Source organism: Macadamia integrifolia, unplaced genomic scaffold (genome assembly GCF_013358625.1).
Source record: "Macadamia integrifolia cultivar HAES 741 unplaced genomic scaffold, SCU_Mint_v3 scaffold864, whole genome shotgun sequence".
Taxonomy (NCBI): domain Eukaryota; kingdom Viridiplantae; phylum Streptophyta; class Magnoliopsida; order Proteales; family Proteaceae; genus Macadamia; species Macadamia integrifolia.
The window spans coordinates 115,321-139,014 of NW_024870561.1; the positions used below are offsets into that span (position 1 = coordinate 115,321).

General features: G+C 41.6%; 1 protein-coding gene across 4 annotated transcripts; it reads left to right on the forward strand.

Moving 5' to 3' along the window:
- The first annotated feature begins 960 nt into the window (after positions 1 to 960).
- Positions 961 to 22,587, forward strand: LOC122070247 (cytochrome P450 CYP82D47-like). Of its 4 annotated transcripts, none has more exons than XR_006137711.1 (3): positions 961 to 1,091; positions 2,125 to 2,196; positions 21,472 to 21,604. XR_006137711.1 is itself a non-coding variant. In XM_042634372.1 (2 exons), exons 1-2 carry the CDS (start codon positions 18,325 to 18,327, stop codon positions 22,096 to 22,098), a joined length of 1,575 nt encoding a protein of 524 aa, XP_042490306.1. In that variant the 5' UTR covers positions 17,715 to 18,324; the 3' UTR covers positions 22,099 to 22,587. The 4 variants fall into 4 exon arrangements, 1 of the variants encoding a protein (XP_042490306.1); XR_006137713.1 differs by lacking the exon at positions 21,472 to 21,604 and adding an exon at positions 4,782 to 4,871; XR_006137712.1 differs by having other exon boundaries at positions 964 to 1,091; positions 2,105 to 2,196.
- Positions 22,588 to 23,694: the final 1,107 nt, after the last annotated feature.

Here is a 23,694-nt window from a genome sequence, read left to right on the forward strand (position 1 = left end):
CTAGATGGATGCCTCTTACGTCCACTTCCACAAGAACTCTGGAATAATTCCTCATCGAGCCATTCATCGTGCGTTGACCGATGGCCATAGGTCTACCCAAAACCTTAGCCAACGACAGCAAGATTCGCTCATGCTAGTACTCCATCGGTAGACTTGGAGCGGATCCACACCAACTTGGTCTAGATTTGGTCCTCATGGATATTGAATTCTGGTCATCATCTTTGAAATCGAATGATCTACCCTCGCACCTTGACCGGCCCTCTCTTCCACATGGACGCCATATCCCTTTCGAGTTCAAATCGAAAGAGAATATATCCTTTGCCTAGTGGTTCCAGATTGACCTTTCCTTTAAGCCTCCAAACTTCCTTTGAATCATTTCACACATCATTCATGGAGACAAGTCGAAAGTTCACCTTACCAATTAAAGTATAATTGAAAGACTGCAATTTTTCTTCATATGCTTCTTGTGGAATAATCACTTTAGTGAGTGAGCTAGCATGGATTGGCTCAGGCAAAGCCTCGGCATCTAGAAGTGCTCGATGGGCAATTGTAGCATAAGAGGATCTTCTAATCGCTTCCCCATTTTCATTTGCGTCTATAGCCACCGGGACCTCCTCAGGGATGGTCTCTTTACCTGTACAAGATTCAGCAACAGGGATTGGAGACCCCTGCAGAGAGTGAGTAGGGCCGCAAAAATCCATGATACGCCTTTTGTTTTCCATGGTCAGGGGGGCGGCCACCATGAAGGGCCTGGCCGCCTCCGAGGGCACAAGCCATCTCCACCCCAGAGCTTCTCTTTCCTAAATCGGTCTTTTTCCATCCAATCCAAGTATGTAATTAATTATATATATATATATATATGTATATATTAATATTATGACATTATGTAGGTAATTTATAGATAATATATATTATATTCATAAAATAGGTGTGACTCTCCACTAAGGGAGATGGGATTATAAATAGGGCTCCACCGACCCTCAGTACTCCTATTTTCTCACTTGAACAGCAAGGGAAAGAAAGGAGAAAGAGAAGGAAATCAAGAGGGAGATCGATTTCTTGAGGCAGCAACTGGAGATTTCTGCTAACAAGTAAGAAATCTAACTTTTATGAACCTGAAATGGGAAGATGATTTCAGAAATTGGAAGTTAGAGTGGGCCGATTCGGCTGAAATAAGAAGATGAAAGTGAAATCTGGAATTTCAGTAAGGCATATGAACATGGAGCATATGAAATTCTGTTCTTTGATGAAAAATTGAAAGGGAGCTTAAATCTGAAATGGATCACCATGCATGAAGGTCGAATGGGACTGAAATGTTAAGATTCATACTTAAAATTCTTAAACAGAGCAATTACTTGTAATTGAGGTGAAATCCCAACTTGATTTTACTGTTTTAAGGTTTAAGAGTAACATGCAAAGGGAATTTGGGGATGGATTCTTTGCATACTTGTCCAATTTGGGAATTGATCATCAAATTAGAGGCTGGATATTGAAATCCCACCTTTAATTCATGATTTTGTGTTAGAACATGGTTCAATATGAGGAAAATCTGGAAATTTCTTCTAAATTACATGTATAAATTAAGAAATTAAAAATGGAAATTGTGAATGGATTTATGGAAGGCCTGAATCAAGGCAATATACTTCTATTATGGGAATAGAGCCTTAAAACAAAAGTGTATGAACCAAATACAGGCTTTGATTCCTGCAAAAAACTGGCAGAATCGAAATTTAGTAGAAAAGGAGTAACAGGCGGGAGAGCGGGAGAGCGGGAGAGCAAATGTTAGCTGGTCGTACTAGAAGGCTCTAGCCGGTTAGGCTTCCAGAGACTAGAAAGGTCATAGTGCTTACCTGTAACCTAATGGGTTTACTGAGGACTTATAAAATACATTAGAGAAGGACAATATGTCCAAATATAGTAATGATAGGGGATAGTATGGCCCCTAAATGATGGTTTTAATATGTATAAATATAAAGATGTTACAGAAGAGAATGGGATACTACCTGGGTTAAAAATTAATGAAAGGGGGGTTGGGAATAGGAATGACCCTATCTAATCTAGTTTGATAATAATTATGATGTAAGTATATTATGAATGTTGACAGAATGATACACATTGGTCTAGGAACCTAAATCACTCGGGGAGGATACGCGGTAACAAGAACTCAACGGTAACAACTGTGATTTGGGTAACAAGGTGAGGGATGCTTAACTTTATTTTACAGAGTGTTTTTACATTATCTTCTATTTTTACATGAATTATGTGTATGTATGATTTTTTATGTTGTTGCTATGCAAGTTGTTGCTATTAGTATCTGTTACCTTATGAATATGGATTGGTAAGACTGTGGACAGGTTTCTGGATTGCAGAGGTAAGCCATTGTGATTACGTGATTGTGTGTTTTGAATATGGAATGTGGCTATATGGATGAGGTCCATGGTTGTAACTATGGTATTGACGGCCTGAGGTATGGTGTGGCCAAGGTGTGTTTCCTACACCATGGGCTAGAGGTCAGTAGCATAGTTATGATTATGGCTCTATCTGTCTAGGGTACGTTGTGGCCGAGGTTTTCTTCGATACCATGGGCCTAGAGGTCAGAAGATATGTGATGTATGATGGGAGGTAATGATTATAACATTGATGGTCTGAGGCACGGTGTCACCGAGGTGTGTTTGCGGTACCATGGGCTCAGAGGTCGGTATTACAATGATGGCCACCTATGTATGATTGATTGGTTTGGATGCATATAGAATGCATATGGTTAGGATTCACAGACCTTGGTGCTACACCCCTTGCCAATAGGGGGTTAGGTACTAGCTAATCCTAAATAGTGGTACATTATTGAGAGTATGACATACTGTACTCAAAGGTGAAAATAGCACGGGTGATCGATGTGTAGGATTCCAGGACCATGGCTATCCACTGCACTGGTGACCGAGGTATAGGATTCCGGGACCATGGTTGTCTGCTTGGGGTTACCTTTGGAGGTTTGCGGGGAGACCAATTTTGATACCCTACCAAAATTAGCCAAGGTATGCAGCATTGGACACCTACATTTAGTTAGCCTAACCCTCCAGAATCATAGATGTAGTATCTTAATTTTACAAATGCCATCAAGACCATAACTAAAATCAGAGTACGCTAAAACAAGTCATACAAATATCACTAGTGACGTACTAAAGTAATAAATTACAAATATACAAGATTTGTCTGTTAACAATCCATAGGTATAATATTTATATCTTACATATTTCATCAATAACATCAAAATGAGTAAGTGAAATAGTGTGAGTGACGTCCGTCAGCATTCTGGTGTCTCAAAGACACAAACCTCATGTCCCCTACCAAAGTTCATTCTGCCTCAACAACTAGAAAGATGAAGGAGAGGGGTGGGCATAGGAATGCTCAGTGAGGGGTGGGGGCAAGAAAGTACACACAACATGAGATGCAATGTAAGTTCAGACATATGATGTATATGAATCCATTAAGAGCAAACACACACAACATAAGATGCAATGTAAGTTCCACACAGACATATGATGCATATGAATCCATTAAGAGAAAACACACACAACATAAGATGCAATGTAAGTTCCACATAGACATATGATGCATATGAATCCATTTATTTATTTTCATATTTCCATTACTATGTCCATCATATGGTATAGGTGCTATGTAGCGTAGGTTGCATTCCCTGCCCTATACGTTGGTCCTTAGGAATACAAGCCCGCTGCAAGCAAAAGTTTATAGGTCCCAGAATCCTACACATTGGTCTCCCACACTGTGAACTACCACGGTCCTAGAATCATAGACATAGGTCACCCATGCTATTTCTACCTTGGAGTACAGTACGATGTACTCTCAATAACATATCACCCTTTGGGATTAGCCAGTACCTAACCCCCTACTGGCAAGGGGTGTAGCACTAGGGTTTGTGAATCCTAACCATGCATTCTATATGCATCTATATCATACAATAGTAGCCATCATTGTAATACCAACCTTTGAGTCCACAGTACTGAAAATGCATCTCGGCCACACCATGCCTTAGACCATCAATGTTACAATCATTACCACCCATCACACATCCTCTGACCTCTAGGTCCACAGTACCGGATAGAACCTCAACCACACCATGCCCTAGACCGTCAAAGTTACAATCATAACTATGCTACTAACCTTTGGACCCACAGTACCAGATAGAACCTCAGCCACACCGTGCCTCCTCCTTCTTGTGCAGATTATTATGACTTCTTCTCCACTCTTCCACTTGGCCATCCTAATGAGTTCTTTGTTCCTTACTGTACTCTCAACAATGTACCCAAATGGCTTGTCGTTGCTCTCTGCAATCCTTTGATTGGGCCTGATTTGTGGGCTAATTACCCGACCTATTGTGACCTACACTTTGGACTTACCCTCGAGCATTCCAAGAACAATATGTGTGGGCAAAGTGTTATAACTTGCATTTCATGGCACATCAGTTTGGCCTCATCCAATTTGCTCCATATCCTTGTTACTATTCTCTGACCTACCAGAAACTTGACCATCCTACGTTGTTTAGCAAGGAAGATATTCATAGGATCATGAACATCAAGGCCTTAGTTCTTTTCAAATTCATCCGTTTTTTGTTCTTGCTGGCACCTTCCGCGACCAACGACTTCCAGCCCTGGTGGCAGTACTACTATGTTGGGGATCTAGATGCAACTCTTTCTGACCATGCATCTACTACTTTAGCTCACAGCAACGGTTCTAACACAACCTTGTTTTCTGATATGTAGAGTCAGGGTGACCGGAAACGATGTTTTTGATCTTCTAAAGGTAATCCTGTTTACAACTATATCGTAAAGTATGAAAAGGCATTTCATATTAAGAATAACCTAGATCGTCAGGCTATGAAGGAGAGACATCGAAGGGCCATATAAAATTTAGAGTGTGTTAAGTGCTATAATTTATGGCGCGGCCAGAGAATGCGAGTAAGTCCATCCATGGTCTTCCCATAAGGTATGACCGTTTCCATCGCGAGTTTGTGCATTAATGGAGAAGAAGCCTTATCTGCTAGACGTTCCTTTTGCCATTGCTAACGTCGTGAACGTCCAAGCCTATGAAGCCACAAAACATGTGACCTTCTTAGGTCTATTGGCCACTGATCATGAGTGGCATAGTGTAAGGGACCACGTGGCTGTGGTCCTACCTTGGTATTCTAGTTCTCCTTTTCCTTTTTGATTGTCCATGCTTTTGTCTTATTTGACCACCATATATATACTCTTCCATTCTAGTTGCACTTCTTGCTAATACTGCTCAGTAGTCTTTTGATGCCCATGAAAAAGCCCAGGTCATCGAGGAACTATCTGATCTACTGATGAGTGACCCTCCAGAAGAAGAACTCTCCCTTAAAAGGTTGAGATGAGGCAAACAGCCAGTAGCCACTATGACCAAGTTGGCTTCGATGGCATCTAGGTGGTCTCGGTTCGAAATGCTTATATCTAGCTCCCCATCTATCTGAAGAAGAAACCACTATGCCTTTGCATCACCATACTGGCACTTGTGAGGTTTTTGGTGGGCTTAAAAGTGAAGGCCAAGCTTCCAGTCATACCACCACTCCTCCTATCCTGCCTACAGTCTCATCTCCTCCAATCTTTGAAGAAGTAGGTTTCATGAACGATCTTCTCTCTTCTCTCTTCTCTCTTTTTTTTCTTTATGTATAAGAGGAGGATACTAATTTTTCTTTTCCGTAGACCTCCCATCCTCTCCCGGATTTTGGTGGCATGCTCTCCCATCTAAATGCTCTCAGGTCCTTTAAACCTCAACCTTCCACGATGGCCCAACGTGAATCTTCTTAAGGTCCTTCCATTATTGACCAGGTAAAGGCCCTGTATCAATCCTTGGCCAATCTATCTACAAGGGAGTTTTGGAGGAGTGGGCGGACTGCTGACATGGAGCGAGTTGAAGATGAGATTTTGGCTAACCCGACTCTCTCATTGAAGCAACGGGCTTGAGGAGAGTATCTCAAGAATTTGAGCAAACTGATTGGGAGTTCCATTCCTGAGGCAGTCGACATTATAGATTCGACTAAAAAATCTCTCAATGTCAACAGGGCATCCTCTCAGAAGGCAGATGTAGGGGAAGGCAAACTAGAGGGCTTGATGGCGGCTGCAACAACTTCCAAGGAAAAAATTAAGAACCTGGATAAGGAGATCAACCTCCTCTAAAAGGAGAAAGAGAAGGAGAAACAGTTGATGAAGTCTAATGCCCAGGAGTTCAAGGCGCTCAATGAGGAAGTAGCGTTGTTGGCTGAATACCTACAAGCTTCTGGCCCATGTGCTGAGGCCTGGGAAAGGGATCTGCATGAGTCCACCCATTAGTTATCTCAGATAGACTACAAACTCGAGGCTGGCTGGTCTTAGATGGCCGACCAATTCAAATTTTAGGGCCTGCGAGCCAAGAAAGTCAAAGAGGAATGCCCCCTCAGCATGTTTGGATGATTTTCTTCTACCTTATTTTCTCTTTCTTGCTACCTCCCCCTCTAATTTGTTATGAATGTTTCTGGTCGTTCTGGGCTCTAGGCAATTAAGTCTTACTTTCTCACCCCTGTTCTTCAATACTTTCTTTGGTTGGTCAGCACTGCCTAAGACCTTAGGGGAAGTGGACCATGTGTTATCTATGCTGGTTCCCACATTGTTGGGAAGTACCCTTTTAAATACTTCCCATTAATTGGATTTAATTGAATCTGCTCGTCCAGATCCCGTAGCCTATATGCTCCTCCATTGAGCATTTGGTATACTCCAAACCGTCCTTCCCATGCGGGGGACCATTTGCCAAATGGGATAGTCTTAGCCCCAGTTGGTAGGATAGCCTTCCATACCAACTGACCCACCCAAAATTCCTTAGGCCTAACTTGCTTATCATAAGCCTTGGCCACCAACCTTTTTGTGCCTGTATATAGTTTAGTGCCGTGATAGGCTTTTCAGTTAAGTCTTCTAATTCGGTCAAAATAGCCTCACTATAATCAAATAGTGTCAAGCTATGCTGGCGTGCAACCCGTAATGACTTTATGATAACCTCCATGGGGTAGCACCGCATCGTGACCGAACATCAGAGAGAAAATTGTGGTTCCCGCACCTGACTGTTTGGTGGTCCAGTAAGCCCAAAGGACTTCAGATAGCGACTCATCCCAAGAAGAAGGATTATCAGTAATGAACTTAGCTAAGTTTGATTTTAAAACCTTGTTACTTGCCTTGGCCTGGCCGTTCCTTTGTTCGTAATAAGGGGTTGAGTGGATAATGGTGATTCCATGTTCCTTAGCAAACTCCATTCCCAGATCCCCTATAAATACACTCCCGTTGTCACAACTTATGGTCTCGAGGAGGCCAAACCTGTGCATGATGCCTTGCTTCAAGAACTTGATTACATCTGCTTGATTTACCACCTTAAGGGGGATGACTTCTACCCACTTGGTGAAATAGTCTGTCGCGACCAACAAGAAAATATGCCCATTACTGGAAGGAGGGTATATCTTTCCAATGATGTCCATGGCCCATCCATTGGATAGCCATCATCTGATGATAGGGTGCAGGTTAGCCATTGGAGCCCATTGGAGCTGTCCATCTCCTTGACATGCTTGACATCCTTTGGGATAGCTTAAGAGTCGTCCACAATTGTTAGCTAATGATAGTTGTACCATCTAATCAACCACTGTATTTTTGGGCCGGCCTGATGTGCTCCATATATTCCTTCATGGATTTTGGCCATGATTTATAAGGATTCATTTACCCCTAAACATTACAATAATAGACGTGTTCAGCCTTTCTATAGAGCTAACCTCATAAGGCCACGTACCCTGGGGCCTGGTACTTGGTCTTTCAGTTAGTCTTGCTATTGGGATTCTACAAATATTATAGTAGTGGCATTCTCCAATCAGGTTTCAATTCTTCCAAGCTGTTCACCTCTACTGGCTCGTATTTTGCAATTAATGAGAATAGTTTCCTTTGGAGGGTTATCACTTGCTCACACTAGCCTTCTCCCAGTTTTGCACCTGAAGCGGCCTGGGCTAGACTATTAGCCATTAGTTTTCCTTCCTTGGAACATACCTAAGGGATGCGTCTTGGAATCTTTTGATCAGACTTTTGGCCCTAGCTAGGTATACCACCAGTGATTCACTCTTGCATCAATACTATTAAACAATCTCCGAAACCACTATTTGGGAGTCCCCAACCACTTCAAACATTGGCATGTCCATCCATTAGACGGTCTCCAAGCTGATCAGCATGGCCTCATACTCTGCTTGGTTGGTTGAGCACCTAAAACATAGCTGAAAGACCAGATGTGTTTCCACGTCATGTGGGGAGATGATTACCACTCCTGTTCCAGCTGACTGTTCCGTTCTTGACCCATCGAAGAACATCCTCCAAGGACACAGGCTGATCGTATTCTCTTGTGATACTTCTAATGGTAGATGGTCAACTAGAAAATCCGCTAATGCCTACACCTTCATAGCCTTTTAAGGCATGTATTGTAGGCAAACTTGGCTATAGCCATGGCCCACTTGCCAATCCTCCCTTGCACCATAGGTTTATTAAGCACATGCTTAATTACTTCTGTCTGGCATACGAAGTTTACAGTCATTGGGATCAAATAGTACCGTTATTGGTAAAGGAGAAATATAATGACAAGCACAGTTTCTCGATGGTCGTATACTTTATTTTAGCGTCATTCAGAGACCGGCTTAAATAGTACATAGCCTGTTTGTAATCGTGCTTGTTGTCTTGTGCCAATTAGTCAGCTATGGATTATGATGAGGTAGACACGTACAACTTTATTGGAATCCCCTTTCGTGGGGGCATCAAACAGGGGGTTGGTCAAGTATTTCTTTACTTCCTCGAGCGGGGCTTGGTGGTCTAAGTTTTAATAAAGGGGAAAAAGGTCTCACACTTCCCGCTGAGTTGGAGATAAATCGCCTAAGGAAATTGACTTGACTAACGAACTTTTGCAATTTCTTATTATTGCGAGGTCTGGCCTCCCTTATGGCCCAAGTCTTGTTCCTATCCACTTCTATGCCTTTCTGATGTACCAGAAATCCTAGAAAGTTACCTACAAACACGCCAATGGCGCATTTGAGCGGATTCATTTTCAGACCGTGAATTTTCATCCAATCAAATATCTTGGCCAAGTGGTTAGGTGTTCATCTTCGCCTTGGGATTTGACCACCACATCATCTACATATACCTCTAGGAAATGGCCAATCGTGTCATGGGATATGGTATTTATGGCCCTCTAGTAAGTGGCTCCCGTGTTTTTAAGACCACATGGCATCACTACCCATTCATAAGTCCCTAATGACCCTAGGCATTAGAATACCGTTTTAGGGATATCCTCTTCGGCTATAAAAATCTGGTTGTAACCTACATAACCATCTATGAATGACAGGATTTGATGTTTGGACGCAGAATCCACCAACATGTCCACCACGGGCATTGGGTATTCACCCTTAGGTGTGGCCTTATTTAAATCCCTAAAGTCAATGCACACTCTAAGTTTATCATTATTTTTTATGACTGGGACCATTTTTGACAACCATTCCACATATCTGGCGGTTCTTATGAAACCAACCTTAAGCAGCCATTCAACCTATTTTGGTTTTAGGATGACCTCTGTAGCCATCCACCTGGGGAATTGTTTAAATGTTCTATATCAACTTTTGATGGGCAATCGATGCTCTACGAGCCTGCGGTCTAATCCTGGCATTTCAGAATAGTCCTAAGGGAAGCAACTTCTATTAGCCATGAGGAGGTTTACAAGTTTTTCTTTGAAGTCTGGCCATAAGAACTTGCTTACGAAGATAGGCTTTTGTCTAATTTTGTGCCCAGAATTACCTTATGCAAAGGATCATCTACTTTGGCCAATGTTTCTTCCATCTTTGGTGGCATTGGTGGGAGGATTCAGACCTTAACGGTCAGGTTGCATTCTTGCTTGCCGGCCATGACCGTTGGTGGAGTTGCCAATCGATGTTCGGTTTGGGCCACTACTAGCCATCTAAGTATGTTCTTAATGGCTTCTTAATCCATCTTGGGTTGCATCTTCCAATGGCATCAACTTGTTACTGGCGACCTCCTAGTAATGTTGGTAATGCGCCAAATCGGTTGACCGTCATAATGGTATGCTTGCCTTCTTCATCTGGCTTAAGGTAACTTAATTAGGGATACGTCTCCATAGTAAAACATGGTGTCAGCTAAACTACCATTAACTAGAAAGGGCCGATTGTCTGCCATGACTACCTCCACCTAACCTCCTTCATTCAGAACATGAGGAATTGATGCAAGGAGGATGGAACACATCTATTAGTGTGGATCCAGTCACGTCCTAATAGTGCGTTATAGTTTCCCATCTCATCCATGACGAAGAAAACAGTCATGGAGCTTCTGTCTCCAATCTTTAGCTCAGCTGGTAGGACACCCCTTAGGGAACTTGCTCCTCCAAGGAAGTTTGTCACAACCACATCCACCGAGATCAAGTCATTTTCATTTCGCTGGAGCTTGGCCATTATTTGTGATGGCAGTATATTGACTGCGACACCGTTATCTACCAGTACCCTTGAGACAGATTTCCCATCTATGCTTATGGTAATATAGAGTAGCTTCAAATGTTGGGTCAGTTCTTTGGTTGGCCGGTCAAACAAGATCTTCACCATCTCTCGTGCTGGTTCTGGAGGTGGAGGCCTACTTTCTTCCTCTTTTCTTGATCTGATTTCTAGCTTCTCAGTTAGTTCGGTAGCCAAATCCACCCTTAGAATTTCTAGAAGTTGGTCCTCTTCATCAGAATCGAGCTCCTCTATGGGCACTTGGGCCTCCACTGATCTAAACATCATGCTAACAAATTCTTCAAAGTCTCCACTACTTTCTATTCTTAGGTCGGACACTTGCTTTGTATTAGTGCTAGGTTCTGTACCCTGCCCCTGAATGCCTGGGTAAATCTCCACCCTGGTTGGTAGCTCTTGGACCTTATGTCGGCCTTTTGGTTCTTTGACGGTCTACTGAATTGTGATGACTAAGGGTGTCAATTTCAAATTGAAACCGAATACCGAATCTGAAATTGAGTTGAATTAATCAGACTAAATCAAACCAAATTAATTCGATTCAAATTCAGTTTGAGTATGTGAGTATGGACCTCGGTTCGGCTCATTTTCGTTTAGGGTGTAGAACCATCGGTTCGAATTGAAACTGAACCTAATTGCTCTGAAAAAACCAAGAAAAAAAAACCCTAGTAACATTAAGAGAGATTTTTAGGTGGCAAGTGTTTTTGCAATTTATCCTCACATATTTACATGTTAAGACAATTTTGGAGTTAGAAATGGCCTTAAGGCCCATAACTTGAGCCCATTATGGCCCTTGGTCCATCACATTCATGGTCCAAAATGGAACCGTTTTCATAACTAAATTAAAACTGCATATCAGAACCGAATTGGAATTGAAACTGAATCGAACTGAATTGAATCGGCTTGAGTATCTAAATACAATATCAAGTCGATTCTCGATTTGGTTATGGTCCACCTTATCATCATTCAAAACCGAACTGAAACCAAACCGAATAACCAAAACTAAACAGATTGACACCCTTCGTGATGACCGATATTGGTGTTAAGGGTGTTAATCAGTTCGATTCAGTTTCAGTTTGGTTCTGAATGATGATAAGGTGGACCAGAACCAAATCGAGAACTAACTCGATTCCGTATTTAGATACACAAGCCGATTTAATTCAGCTCGGTTCGATTTCGATTCTAATTCGGTTCTGATATGTAGTTTTAATTCGGTTTTGTACCTCGATTTTAATTCAGTTATGAAAATGGTTCCACTTTTGGACCATGACTATGATGGACCAAATTCCATAATGGGCTCAAGTTATGGGCCTTATGGCAATTGCAAACTCCAAAATTGTCTTAACATGTAAATATGATGATAAATTGCAAAAAACACTTACCACTTAACAAATCTCTCATAACGATACTAGGATTTTTTCATTTTTTTGGTTTTAAGAGAAATTCGGTTCGAACCAACAGTTCTTACATCCTAAACTGAAATCGAGCCAAACTAAGGTCCATACTCACATACTCAAACCAAATTTGAATTGAATTAATTCGGTTTATTTTGGTCTGATTAATTCGGCTCAGTTTTGGATTCGGTATTCGATTTCAGTTTGAAATTGACACCCTTAATTGGTGTGCCTTCTTCCCTCTTCCCTTTCCCTTTGTCAAAAGGGAAGTTAGGATGTCAAGCCGTATGCCAATGGTCAGTGCAATCCAACCCTGGTCTTACCATTCGTAAGTATGGGCTTCTTAGCCAACCGTCGTTCCTTGCCCTACGGGTGTGACGACGGTCTTGAAGGGTTCCTTTTTATGGGGAATGTTTTATGTGTTCCCTGGATGGGACCCGCTCCTTCTATGGACTTTTAGATGGAGAACAACCCGCTCTGTCTTTAACTGATAAGCATCCTCCTTCACCCTGCCTCTGATGAGGCCTTAGTTTGGGTAGGTCACCCCCAAAATCCAACCTTCTTTTTGTGTCCCGCCCTAGACGAAAGCTTCTATGACTGTGATGGGCCCCCCTTTCCTGGGATTACATAGGTTTGGATGGTCATAGGCCATTTTTGATTTTTTAACGGTTCTTGGTCAGGCCAGCAGATTGGGCCATGGCGCTGATGTCCAACTATCTAGCCTTAGGGGCCGCCTTAGGGCTTCGAACGTCTCTATTTTACCGTTAGTCTGAACGGGTGGCCACCTCTATCAAATGCTTGCAGTGGAGACAAATGCTCCACTGGAACCTTTCTCCTGACTGTGAGTGTAAGCTTCCTGGTTTTTCATTCCCTTTTTGGGTTTGCAAGTCCTTCAAATCTTTCAGTAAAACCAACGGCTCATCGGATGGCATTTCTTGTTCCGGCACCACTTTCTTGCCTCGGTCGTGGTTGAAGTCAACCTTCAACCTTAGGTTCGTCCTTGGAGGCTGTAGCTCAACAACATCTATTGACTTTGCCAGGGCTAGATGGGAAGTGAGTGGCCACAAGGTCAATCTTTCTCTCCTGGGGATTGCTTGTGGTCGGGACAATAAGCCCGAGAGGTCCGCATTTACCATGTTGACCATGGGGAAAGGGTCCTCATCGACCATCATCACACCTTTATCCTTTCGAAAACTTCAAGTGACCATTGTTTATATTTCTATATGGCATTACGTAAAAAAATCAACTATTAGTAAAGTGAGAGTCTAAGTTATGCTATTTACAGTACTTTCTATCCTTGAGGTCAGCAGCTGGGAGTATTTGGTGCCCCTCAGAGAACTTGATCTACTTATCTCTCAAAAGCTAGTCCAAGATGACTTCAGCCTTGGAGATGTTGAGCAAATACCTCACATTTGAGTTGTAATTCAGTCGTTGGAATGCTTTATATGGTCACCCTATCTTAGGGTTTGATCAAAAACTTCCAAACATAAGGTTTGCCTTCTACGATTTCGGCCAGGTCCACTTCACAGTTAATAGTATTGGCTAGTTTCTATTGACCAGAACCCATGAGGGCCAGATTATACGTCGTCCCTTTGTACTTGTTTGCAAAAGAGAAGCGTTTCTCTTCTCTCAAGATCTACTCATAGCAAGTGACTTGTGCCACCAACTGACTCAGGTCCGTGAAATCTTGACCAACGAACTTCTTCATTAATTCTAAAGATTGGCCGCTAAGGGTCATCTTTGCAAACTCACTTTCTTGCAAGTTGACCATGCACTGGTGTTTCACGACCTTGAAAGTGTTGACAAACTGGTCAACGGATTCACCACTTTCCTGGTGCATCCTTGCTAGGTCAGACACTGATACTGTGGGCTCGGTCCTATAAAATTGGAGGTGGAACTTATCTTCCATTTTCCCCCAATTTTGAATGGAATTGATCATTAAATTGTAGTAGCATGAGAAGGCATCCCCGGTCAAAGAGTCGGGGAAAAATCTTAGCTTTAGGACGTCACTTGTCCCTATGGCCCCACACTGGACAGTGAAACGAGTGATGTGCTCCACTGTGGACATATTGCCTTCTACCGAGAACTTGGAGAATTTTGGTATCTTTAAATTCCTACCCACATCGACTAAGTCGATATACTTAGGGTATGGCTTTCTATAAACTGGTCTTGTGACCGGTTGAAAGGTGGGGTTGATCTGGTCCTGAATTACCCTAATCAACTCCTCCTAGTCAACCACCATGGGGTTACCTTGGCCAACTAGTGGCTCTGGCACTGCTAAGACCGGGTTCCTCTGATGTATTCTATTCGGTCAAACACGTTGTTGTCATGCCAAGGTACCCCTTGAGGTTCTGGCATATTTTGTCGAGGGGCGGTTGCCCTGCCCCAATTCCTCTGCTTAGGATGGTCGTTGTGATTACCTTGGTGGGGCTGGCCAACTAGTGGTATGGCGTTTGCCCCTATAGCGACCGAATATGCTGGTGCATACCACGAGTTGTTTACGTTGACATTACTTTCCCTTGGGGCAGCCATGCGGGTCAGTGCATACGATGAGTTGTTTATAGGGACATTGCTTGCCCTTGGGGCGATCGTGTTGGCTGGTCCGTACCATGACCCCTGTTAGTAGGTAGAATTGGAATACATTACCTGTGGGCGTTGAGTCATTCCAACATTCCCTTCCTAGGTCATGATTCCGCCTCTCTGCTTTGTTTCCCAAGTCCAGGGGGGTTGCTTGATGAGACCATGTTGGGGTTGGCCTGGCTGCTCGTTTGTATGTGCGGCACTAGGAGCACCATCATCTGGTCACACTTCTGGTCAATTCTACTATTCATGGAATGGGATATCGCTTGGTGCATATTTTCAGTGAAGGGCCGAAAATGCCCCTTTCATGGTTTTCGCCAAGTGTCTCGACACATCTTCGGTGGCTAATCCTAGGTTCCCTCCGAAAGATGGACTGTTTGCCTCAAGATTTGAGCTTGTAACTTCTGGGGAGTTCAACACTTGCTGCTCTTCTGAATTTCTGGAACTACTCCTTGTTTGGGCGACCATGCTCACCAGGGTCCCACTGGGAGTGCCAAAAAGATGTTGGCACAGAATTCTTCCCTTAGTACATTATGGTCAACTGACCGTATTAATGAGTGCGTGGGCATGCCAGAATCCTTCCTGACTGGATTCAATGATAAATCTGACCTCGATCAAGTGATTTGGGCTCTCCTCTTGCCTCGATTGCTCCAGGGACTTTTTGGGTAATCAAAACCACCGAAAGATATATGAATAAACAACAATACATTCCTTGTAGGGGTTTTGAATACAATGCACTAGAGTCTAACGATAGACCCTGTGGAGGAAAAGACAAAGAGTTCTACTCTACTTCTATCTCCAAAAAATGGAAAGCAAAGGAAATAAAGAATTGCATTGTTGTTGGGTTCTTATGTAATTGGTTGAGGACCTCCCTTTCAGATGATTTTCTTTCCTTATATAATCTGTGGATCTAATCATTCTCCACGTACACCACCAACCCACTTCCGTCATGAAGGTGGGCTCCAATACACCTATGACACATGTCCCTTGACAAGAGCGTTCTACGCGCATGTCCTCAATTGCCCTTACGTGTTGGTGCCACGTTGCTTATGTGTAATAGATTTTTAAAACACCACGGTCAGCCCACGTTTCCCTTCCATGTATGAACCATCCTTGCCACATCATTGGGCACATGTTTTCAAATTTTGGCACCAACAGTTAATGCCATAATTTTCCCAAAAAATTAAAATCACAATTTAATCAAATTAATTTCATATATATCAGTCCCACCACTGAAACAATATCAAATAATAGGATACATGACATATAATTCAAAGACTACTAAACCTAATCCATTGAATACTGCAGCAATTCTATGATTGAATGAAAATATTTTCGTAACATTTAATAAAATAATAATAATTTTATCAAAAAAAGTGTAATTTTTTTACAAAACCATTATTGAATCTAAATTTTTGTCCAACTATACACGAGCATTATCTGCAAGTGATATTCGCCAGTTTTGGCAATGAATTTCATATTGAGCGACTCTTTTGTTCTCGATCAAACAAAATGAATCTAGTACACTAATATATAATTAGGAATATATCAATCATTGATGTGCCAAAACCCATGGTGCATAGGACCTCTCAAGTTCAGGGACCAATTCTATAAATGATAACCTTGTTTACAACCAACTTGTAGTGATCATTTATTGTGCCCACACCATATATGCACTCAAACACATGTCCTAGAATCACCATTCCAGAAAATACATAATGTGACGACTAAAAGAACAAGATGTAAAGTCTTAACCTTAGTCGAGTACAAATTTAGGTGAAAACCCAAAAATAACCATAGCCCATTATAATCATGCATAATAAATAAAAAGGCAAGAAAATGCTACCCACAAGCATAGGTACATGCCAACGCACATGGCCAATGGGAAGGCATGCACAAGCATCTTCAACATGGGACAACGTGGTCTTTTTGCACCCATTGTGTCCAAACGTAGATAAACATTCCCAGGTAGTGTTCATTCTTCCTAAATAAAATTAATATTTATTAAAAGGATAGATGATCCATGTTAGTGCCAATCTCCATTCTGATGCTGGATCACTGGATTGAGATCCCTCGTAGGCTGAGATCTGCACACACATGTTAATAACTGACCCAGAGTTCCCTTAAAGTCAATCGAGTGTTGGTCTGCTCTCAAAAGGAATAAATCTGAAGTCCTTAAAAGTGCGTACCTGCTTCTACTATTTCGTGCCCCTTTTATAGTGATTTTGGGATCTCTTCCCATTTGGATGAATCCTCCACTTGAAGCTGAGCTGTCCTGCTTTATAACTATTAACTCGACCAGGGTCTGTCTTTGGTTGAACAGTTGCCTTAGGTTTAGTTAAGGAGTGTTACTTGGATGACGTGGGGCCCCCTTAACAATCAAAGTTATGGTCGTATGGTCGATAAGGTGGTGGTCGAGTATTTGGTTCTTTCTGGGTGAACCTTGCGATTCGAGGGGCCTAAGGATAGGCACATGCCCAGTCGTGGGGCTCAACTCTGGCTCAGCACTTGCTGCTTGCAACCTTCAATTCCTAGATTTGAAATCTAGGGTTCCAAATCCCAAGCAAGAATGAGAAGACGATGCCATCTACTGAGGATGCCATCACAGGTGGAAGAATCGATGAAGCTTCTTCTCTTTCTCCTTCGTTTCAGCGACAAAGGTAGCGGAGAATCGTGTTTCAACGATGGACAAGATGCAGAGGGCTGAATCGTTGAGGAGAAAAATGGTTTCTTTCACTTAAGGGTATCTTGGGTATTTCACAATTAAGGGATATTTTGGGGATTACAAAAAAATATAAGTTGACTTAACAGTGATTTCTAACGGTTGGGGTCGTTAGTTATAATCTTTTTCTTATAGGGGAGGTGAGTGATATTTTTGAAAAAGGTGGGATCAAGTCGATATTATACCATAGTTCAGGAGAGGAGAGTGATATATTTACTCATTTCCATTTGATGATCAGATGGTACCCTCTAATTAAAATCATGAACGTAGAAACCTTGGCATCTTACACCATTTATCGCAGCGCGCACCTTTGATGAAGAATTAGATGGGAACAAAAGAGGTTTCTTTGGCTTTTCCTGCTTTTTTTTTTTTTTTTTTTTTTAATCAAAAGCTTTATTTCCTTGTGTCAAGCCAATAGATCACTATGGTGTTATTTCAAGGACCTATTTGATTTCCATTTATAGGTGGGGTCACTTTTTGCAATATCTTGCATAATCTTAACACGACACATACCTTTGATGTGAAGTTTAGAGGAAGCACAAATGTTTCAAAAAATAAAAAAATTGACAAATGAGGTTTTTCTTTTGACTTTCTCTACTTGTTTTCCTTGTAGATAAGCTATATCAATTGCTCAAGGATAATGATCCTCTCCCTTGTCTTTACGTCTACTTCATCGCTGACAAGTGTTAAGAATAGAGCCGTTCAATTGCAATCAATCCTCTAAATTTGATCGAGAAATCTGAGTTGGACCAAAAAAAAATTAAATAAATAAGAAAGTCTTTGATATTTGAACAAGTACATGGAGCCCAGTTGCCTGCTCAACTAGCAGGGACCTTCCCCAGCTACGCTTAACGTTTCATATTATTTTAAAGTGCTTCGTTTGGCGTTTTTGGCCATCGTTATTGACTTAAACGTACCCTTCCTTGAGTTGCTCATATTAATCTTATCCCATTCTTGACTTGCTCCTATAAATCTTATCCCACTAAACAGAGCAGCTGTGAACACATTCAAAAACTGAGTGCCCTGCTCCAGCTGCCATGAATTCTCTTATTCAATTCCTGGTCATAGGTTTCCTCCTCCCCTTGCTTTTCTCCCTTTACTACCTCTTATGGAAGCCAAGGAATAACAACAGTAACACTTCTAATAGAAGGTTTGCACCCGAAGCGGCCGGGGCATGGCCTATTATTGGCCACCTTCATCTTTTAGGTGGGAAATCCATCCCTCACATTACCTTGGGAGCCATGGCTGACAAGTATGGACCAGCATTAACCGTTCGATTTGGTGTCCATCGTGCATTGGTGGTGAGTAGTTGGGAGGTGGCAAAGGAGTGTTTCACCACAAATGATAGGGCTCTCTCCAACCGACCTAGGGTCATTGCCCTAAAGCTTATGGGCTATAACAATGGCTTGTTTGGATTCACCCATTATGGACCATATTGGCGTGAATTGCGCAAGATAGCTAATCTTGAACTTCTCTCAAATCGACGTCTAGAGACTTTCAAGCATGTCCAAGCCTCAGAGGTTGAAACCTCCATAAAAGAACTGTACCAAATGTGGCCAGACAAGAGTAAGTACCTCAGGGTGGATATGAAGAATTGGTTTGAGGACTTGATGCTCAATATTATGGTCCGGATTGTAGCTGGGAAGCGATATTCTGGGACTGATACGGAGGAAAAGCTGAAGTGTGAAGAAGCCATCAGAGAATTCTTTCATTTGATGGGATTATCTGTCATTTCGGATGCAATCCCTTTTCTTGAAGGATTAGACTTGCAGGGATACGAAAAAAAAATGAAGAGGATGGCCAAGAACATGGACTCTATACTCCAAAGATGGCTGGAGGAGCATCAACAAAAGAGATCATCTTCTGCAAGCAGCGACAAGGCCAAGGGTGGTGAACAAGACTTCATGGACGTTATGATATCTACGATAGAAGACACCAAGCTCGGTGATTATGACGCCGATACCGTCATCAAGGCCACTTGCTTAGTGAGTACTAATTTAATTTTTATATTTTTTATTTTTTTATGAAAGCAAATATAATTACTGCCACCAAAGCCAGCCAAGGGAGGAAGACCTAAAAACAAAAAAGATAAAACCAAAACAAAAACAGACCAGATACATCAAAAGCCAGGAGGGGGGAGAAAACGATCAAACAAAGAGTGAATAGAGAATGGTACAACAACGAAACTAGGGGGAATACATATAAGGGAGATGGGAAGAAATCGTCTAAAATTCGGATCTCGTACAATTCTGTACAATGCCACCCTAGGCGGCCGGCATGTGTAAAATTTCATATTCACGGCTCAGATTAATCTACCATGATACAATCTTAAACTAGTGAGAAAATCGTTTTGAATCAAACCATTGGAGAACAAATCGGAAACAAATCGGAACAAATCGGAACAAACCCGATCGGTCCATCTTTTTGAAAAAAAAAACAGAAATATATATTCTTCACCTTCAACGTCATCATCCCCGGATCATCTCTCAAACAATTCTTGTTTATCTTTTCTCTCTTTTTCTTCATTCCAACTACATCTGATGATGCTTTCTTCAAGACTTTCAAATCAACTTCCTCTTCAGGAACCACCACATGTCGATTCTCACAATCGAGCTTCACAGCTTCGATCTGCGGAGAATCAGCGAAGATCTCCATAATAGATCTTCTCTTCCTTGTCCTCGACTTCACCTTAGTCGTCACCGCCGCCGGCGTTTCTGTAGACTTCCTCATCTGTAATCTCCGGTGATCCACCTTCGACGTAGTCTGAGCCAAACAATCATCGATATGCGCGTTCACCGCATTCACAGTTGTCCCCGTAAAACTCCGACAAACCGGACAACTCATCACCACCTTCTCCTCCTCACCCGTCACTATAACCGCCTCAATCTTCTCAACCGGAAGCTTTTCCGACACACATCCGCTTCTCTCGCCAGTTGCTTCTAGAATCTTCTTACCGTTTTCATCATCATCAACAACATCAACATCAGACTTATTAGCAGGAAAATTAGAAGATTTAGATCTCATCGCCTCCACCTCATCCTTCCACCACCGATATTTCGGGCATTTCATCAACGGAAGCTTTGCCGCCAGCTCTTCTTTCTTCATCGTTTCTTTATCATGAAACGGCCAAGACTTCTCCACATTAACACTCCTCATCTTCGAAGCATACTCTCTGAAACACCACCGAATCACTCATTAAAATATTAAAACCTGCAAAGAGATTTGAAACCAAAAAACCAAAAAACCAAAATTAACGATTCTTAGGTTCTACCTGATGGAGAAGCGTTCGATAGCAACAGCCATGGAATCTCTTCCTGCTCGAGAGGAAAAGATCAGATCAAAGAAAACAAACTCTTCAAGCAAGAAAAAGAAAGAAGAAAGAAAAAAGAACAAAAGCTTCTCGATCCAGTCGATGTAGTAGTAGTAGTCTTCATAAAAAATTCGAAATCAAATCAACGAATTCGAATCCACTGAGATAGGAGAGAGAGAGAGGAGTCGAGTGACGAACAGAGAGAGAGTCGAGTGCGTGGAACAGATCGAGAGAGCAGGGAGCGACGAACAGAGGGAGAGTCAAGATAGCAGGGAGAGTCGAGGGAAAAAGCAAGTCCGAGCTTTTGGTTACAGAGAGCTGAGAGGGAGAGTCGAGATCGAGAGAGAGAGAGAGGCCGAGAGAGAGAGAGAGAGAGAGAGTCGAAAGAGGATAGAGGGAAAATATTTCAGCTCTTATTTCAAAAAGATGAATCGATCCGGTTTGTTTCGGTTTGTTTTCCAATGGTTTGAATCAAAATGGTTTTTTCACTGGTTTAAGATTGTATCATGGTAGACTAATCTGAGTCGTGAATATGGAATTTTACACGTGTCGGCTGCCTGAGGGGGAATTGTACAAGATCCAAATTTCAGACCATTTCTTCCTAGGGGAGATCTCGAGAATGAGCAAGATGCAACTTTCCGATAGAATCTAGCTAGGAACATAGCACAAATAGAAAGGATTTTATTTCTAATCTCAAAGATAATGGCATCTCAAATTTGTTGAATAGAGAGAGGAAAGGATGATCATCATTTTTTATTTTTTTCCCACTTGATATGATGAATCACTACACTAAAAGCCAATTTACCAAGAAGTGTTGTTAAGCTTTTTACTTGTTATTCCTTTTCGGTCTTCTGATATGAATTGGTATTTGCAGAATATGATCCTAGCGGGAACTGATACTATAACTATTACACTAATCTGGGCTCTTTCACTACTACTCAACAATCAACATGCCATGAAAAGAGCGCAGGAAGAGTTGGACAAGCATGTGGGTAGGGAAAGACAAGTAAAGGAATCAGATATCAGTAGATTGAAATATCTCCAAGCCATTGTGAAGGAAACATTTCGCCTATACCCAGCAGCTCCATTGTCTGGACCACGAGAGGCCATGGAAGAGTGCATTGTTGCTGGTTATCATGTACCAGTAGGCACCCGAATGATAACCAATATATGGAAGATTCATCGAGATCCACGTGTATGGAGCCAACCTCATGAATTTCAACCAGAGAGGTTTCTCACAAGCCATGTGGACATTGAAGCTTTGGGTCAGCATTTCGAATTCATCCCTTTTGGCTCTGGCCGGCGTATGTGCCCAGGGGTTTCTTTTGCTCTTCAGGTTTTGCACTTGACTATAGCCCATTTGCTCCATGGGTTTGAGTTTGAAAATCCTACAGGTGCACCTGTTGATATGACAGAGACCCCAGGGCTGACCAACATGAAGGCTACCCCACTTGAAGTTCTCCTTAGCCCACGTCTTCCTTCTAAGCTTTATGAATATTGAGGTATCATACAAATCGTGACTTGAGTTGTTTCTCTAGCTGATGAACTCACACCCTACCCTATTCATTTGTTAGACTCTGTCAAGGTGGCTGGTTGGTATTGGATTGAGTCCTGTAATATATATATATATATATATATATATTTAAGTGATTATGTAAGTTGATCCACAAATTTGTACCACATACAAGTTGAGGTGGGATCCGCTTTTCGTACAATCACTTGGTCGTACATGTAAACATCTAATACTGGTCTCACTTTCTACAATTGCAAGGGTGAAAGAGGGGTATATTTGGAAGTAAAAATGACAAGTGTTGGATGCTCTCATGTATGACCAGGTGATCTTACGTGCAGTGGATCAATTCTCGTAGAAGTTGGTCGTGTTTTTTAAAGTACAAATTAAACTATATCTAAAAATTGTTGGAGTTAATTGTATATTTTCAGATATTGGTCCTATACAAGGTTATACCATTGTGTTTGCCATGATCTAAAATACTAGATCAACGTACATGATCCAAACTTAATGACAAAAATGCTAAAATGTGATGATTGAATCATGTAATTCTCATCAAAATCTTTAAAAGACTTTTGAGGGTCTAGTCCTTTATCATATCATAATCTCATGATGGCTTCAGTTCTGGTTTTTACTCTAATTTTGAGCACTTTTAAGAAGAATAAGAGGAAGGATATTTCTGAAAAACGTGATAGAATTTTCAGTATAATTTCATAAAAAAATAAGGATAAGTTCATTTGGAGTCATATATAAAATTTAATGCCTCTCGCACTGAGGTAAGGCCAATCAGCCAGAGTGGATTTCGATATGAATCGAGTGCTTAAACTATACACGATTTTGGGTTTTTATTGAACCTTATTAAGTGGATTTTAGGGATTTTATTCATATCTTCTTTAAGAACAAAAAGAAGAAATAACCTAGAAGAGAAAAGAGGAGAACAGAGAAACAAAAGGGATTTTGTGTGGCTTTGGTAGATATATTAAATCTTCTCTATCTTCTTGTTTAGTGTTGGTTGAAGCTCCATTGAAGCTTCTTTGAAGGATTGGTATTCAATGTTGAAGATTTATAGATGCCTTTATTAAAGAAGGAGCAAAAAAATAAAAGAGAAAGTGGAAGAACATATTTGAGTTTTTCTTTTAGCACAATGTGGGGAGTGAGCTCAAGCTAATCCTTGCATATCCAAGCAAGTAATTACCCATTTTGTAGAAGTCACATTTCAAAGTGTATAATGTTGTACACCAAGTGTATGGTAAATTTTCTAAGCCAATACTTGAGTTATTTATGGGGGAATTTACTCATCTATTGAGGCCTACAAGAGTTGCCAAGAATGGATTTGGCCAAAAGAAGATCACCCAAACCATTCATGCTTTGGTTCTTGTGTAGAAATTTTTTTTGAAGATCACTTGGTGGTGTTGAGACAGTGATCATACACGAAGTGCCATTCAAGTGTTGAGAAGCCATAAACAAACAAGGGTTACATCGAGGAGGTAATCTATATCCTTCAAATTCTATTTTTATTCGATGCGTCTATGGCGGGCCCAAGTAGGTAGAGATTTATTACTTGGGCGACACCAATTGTTTCTCGGT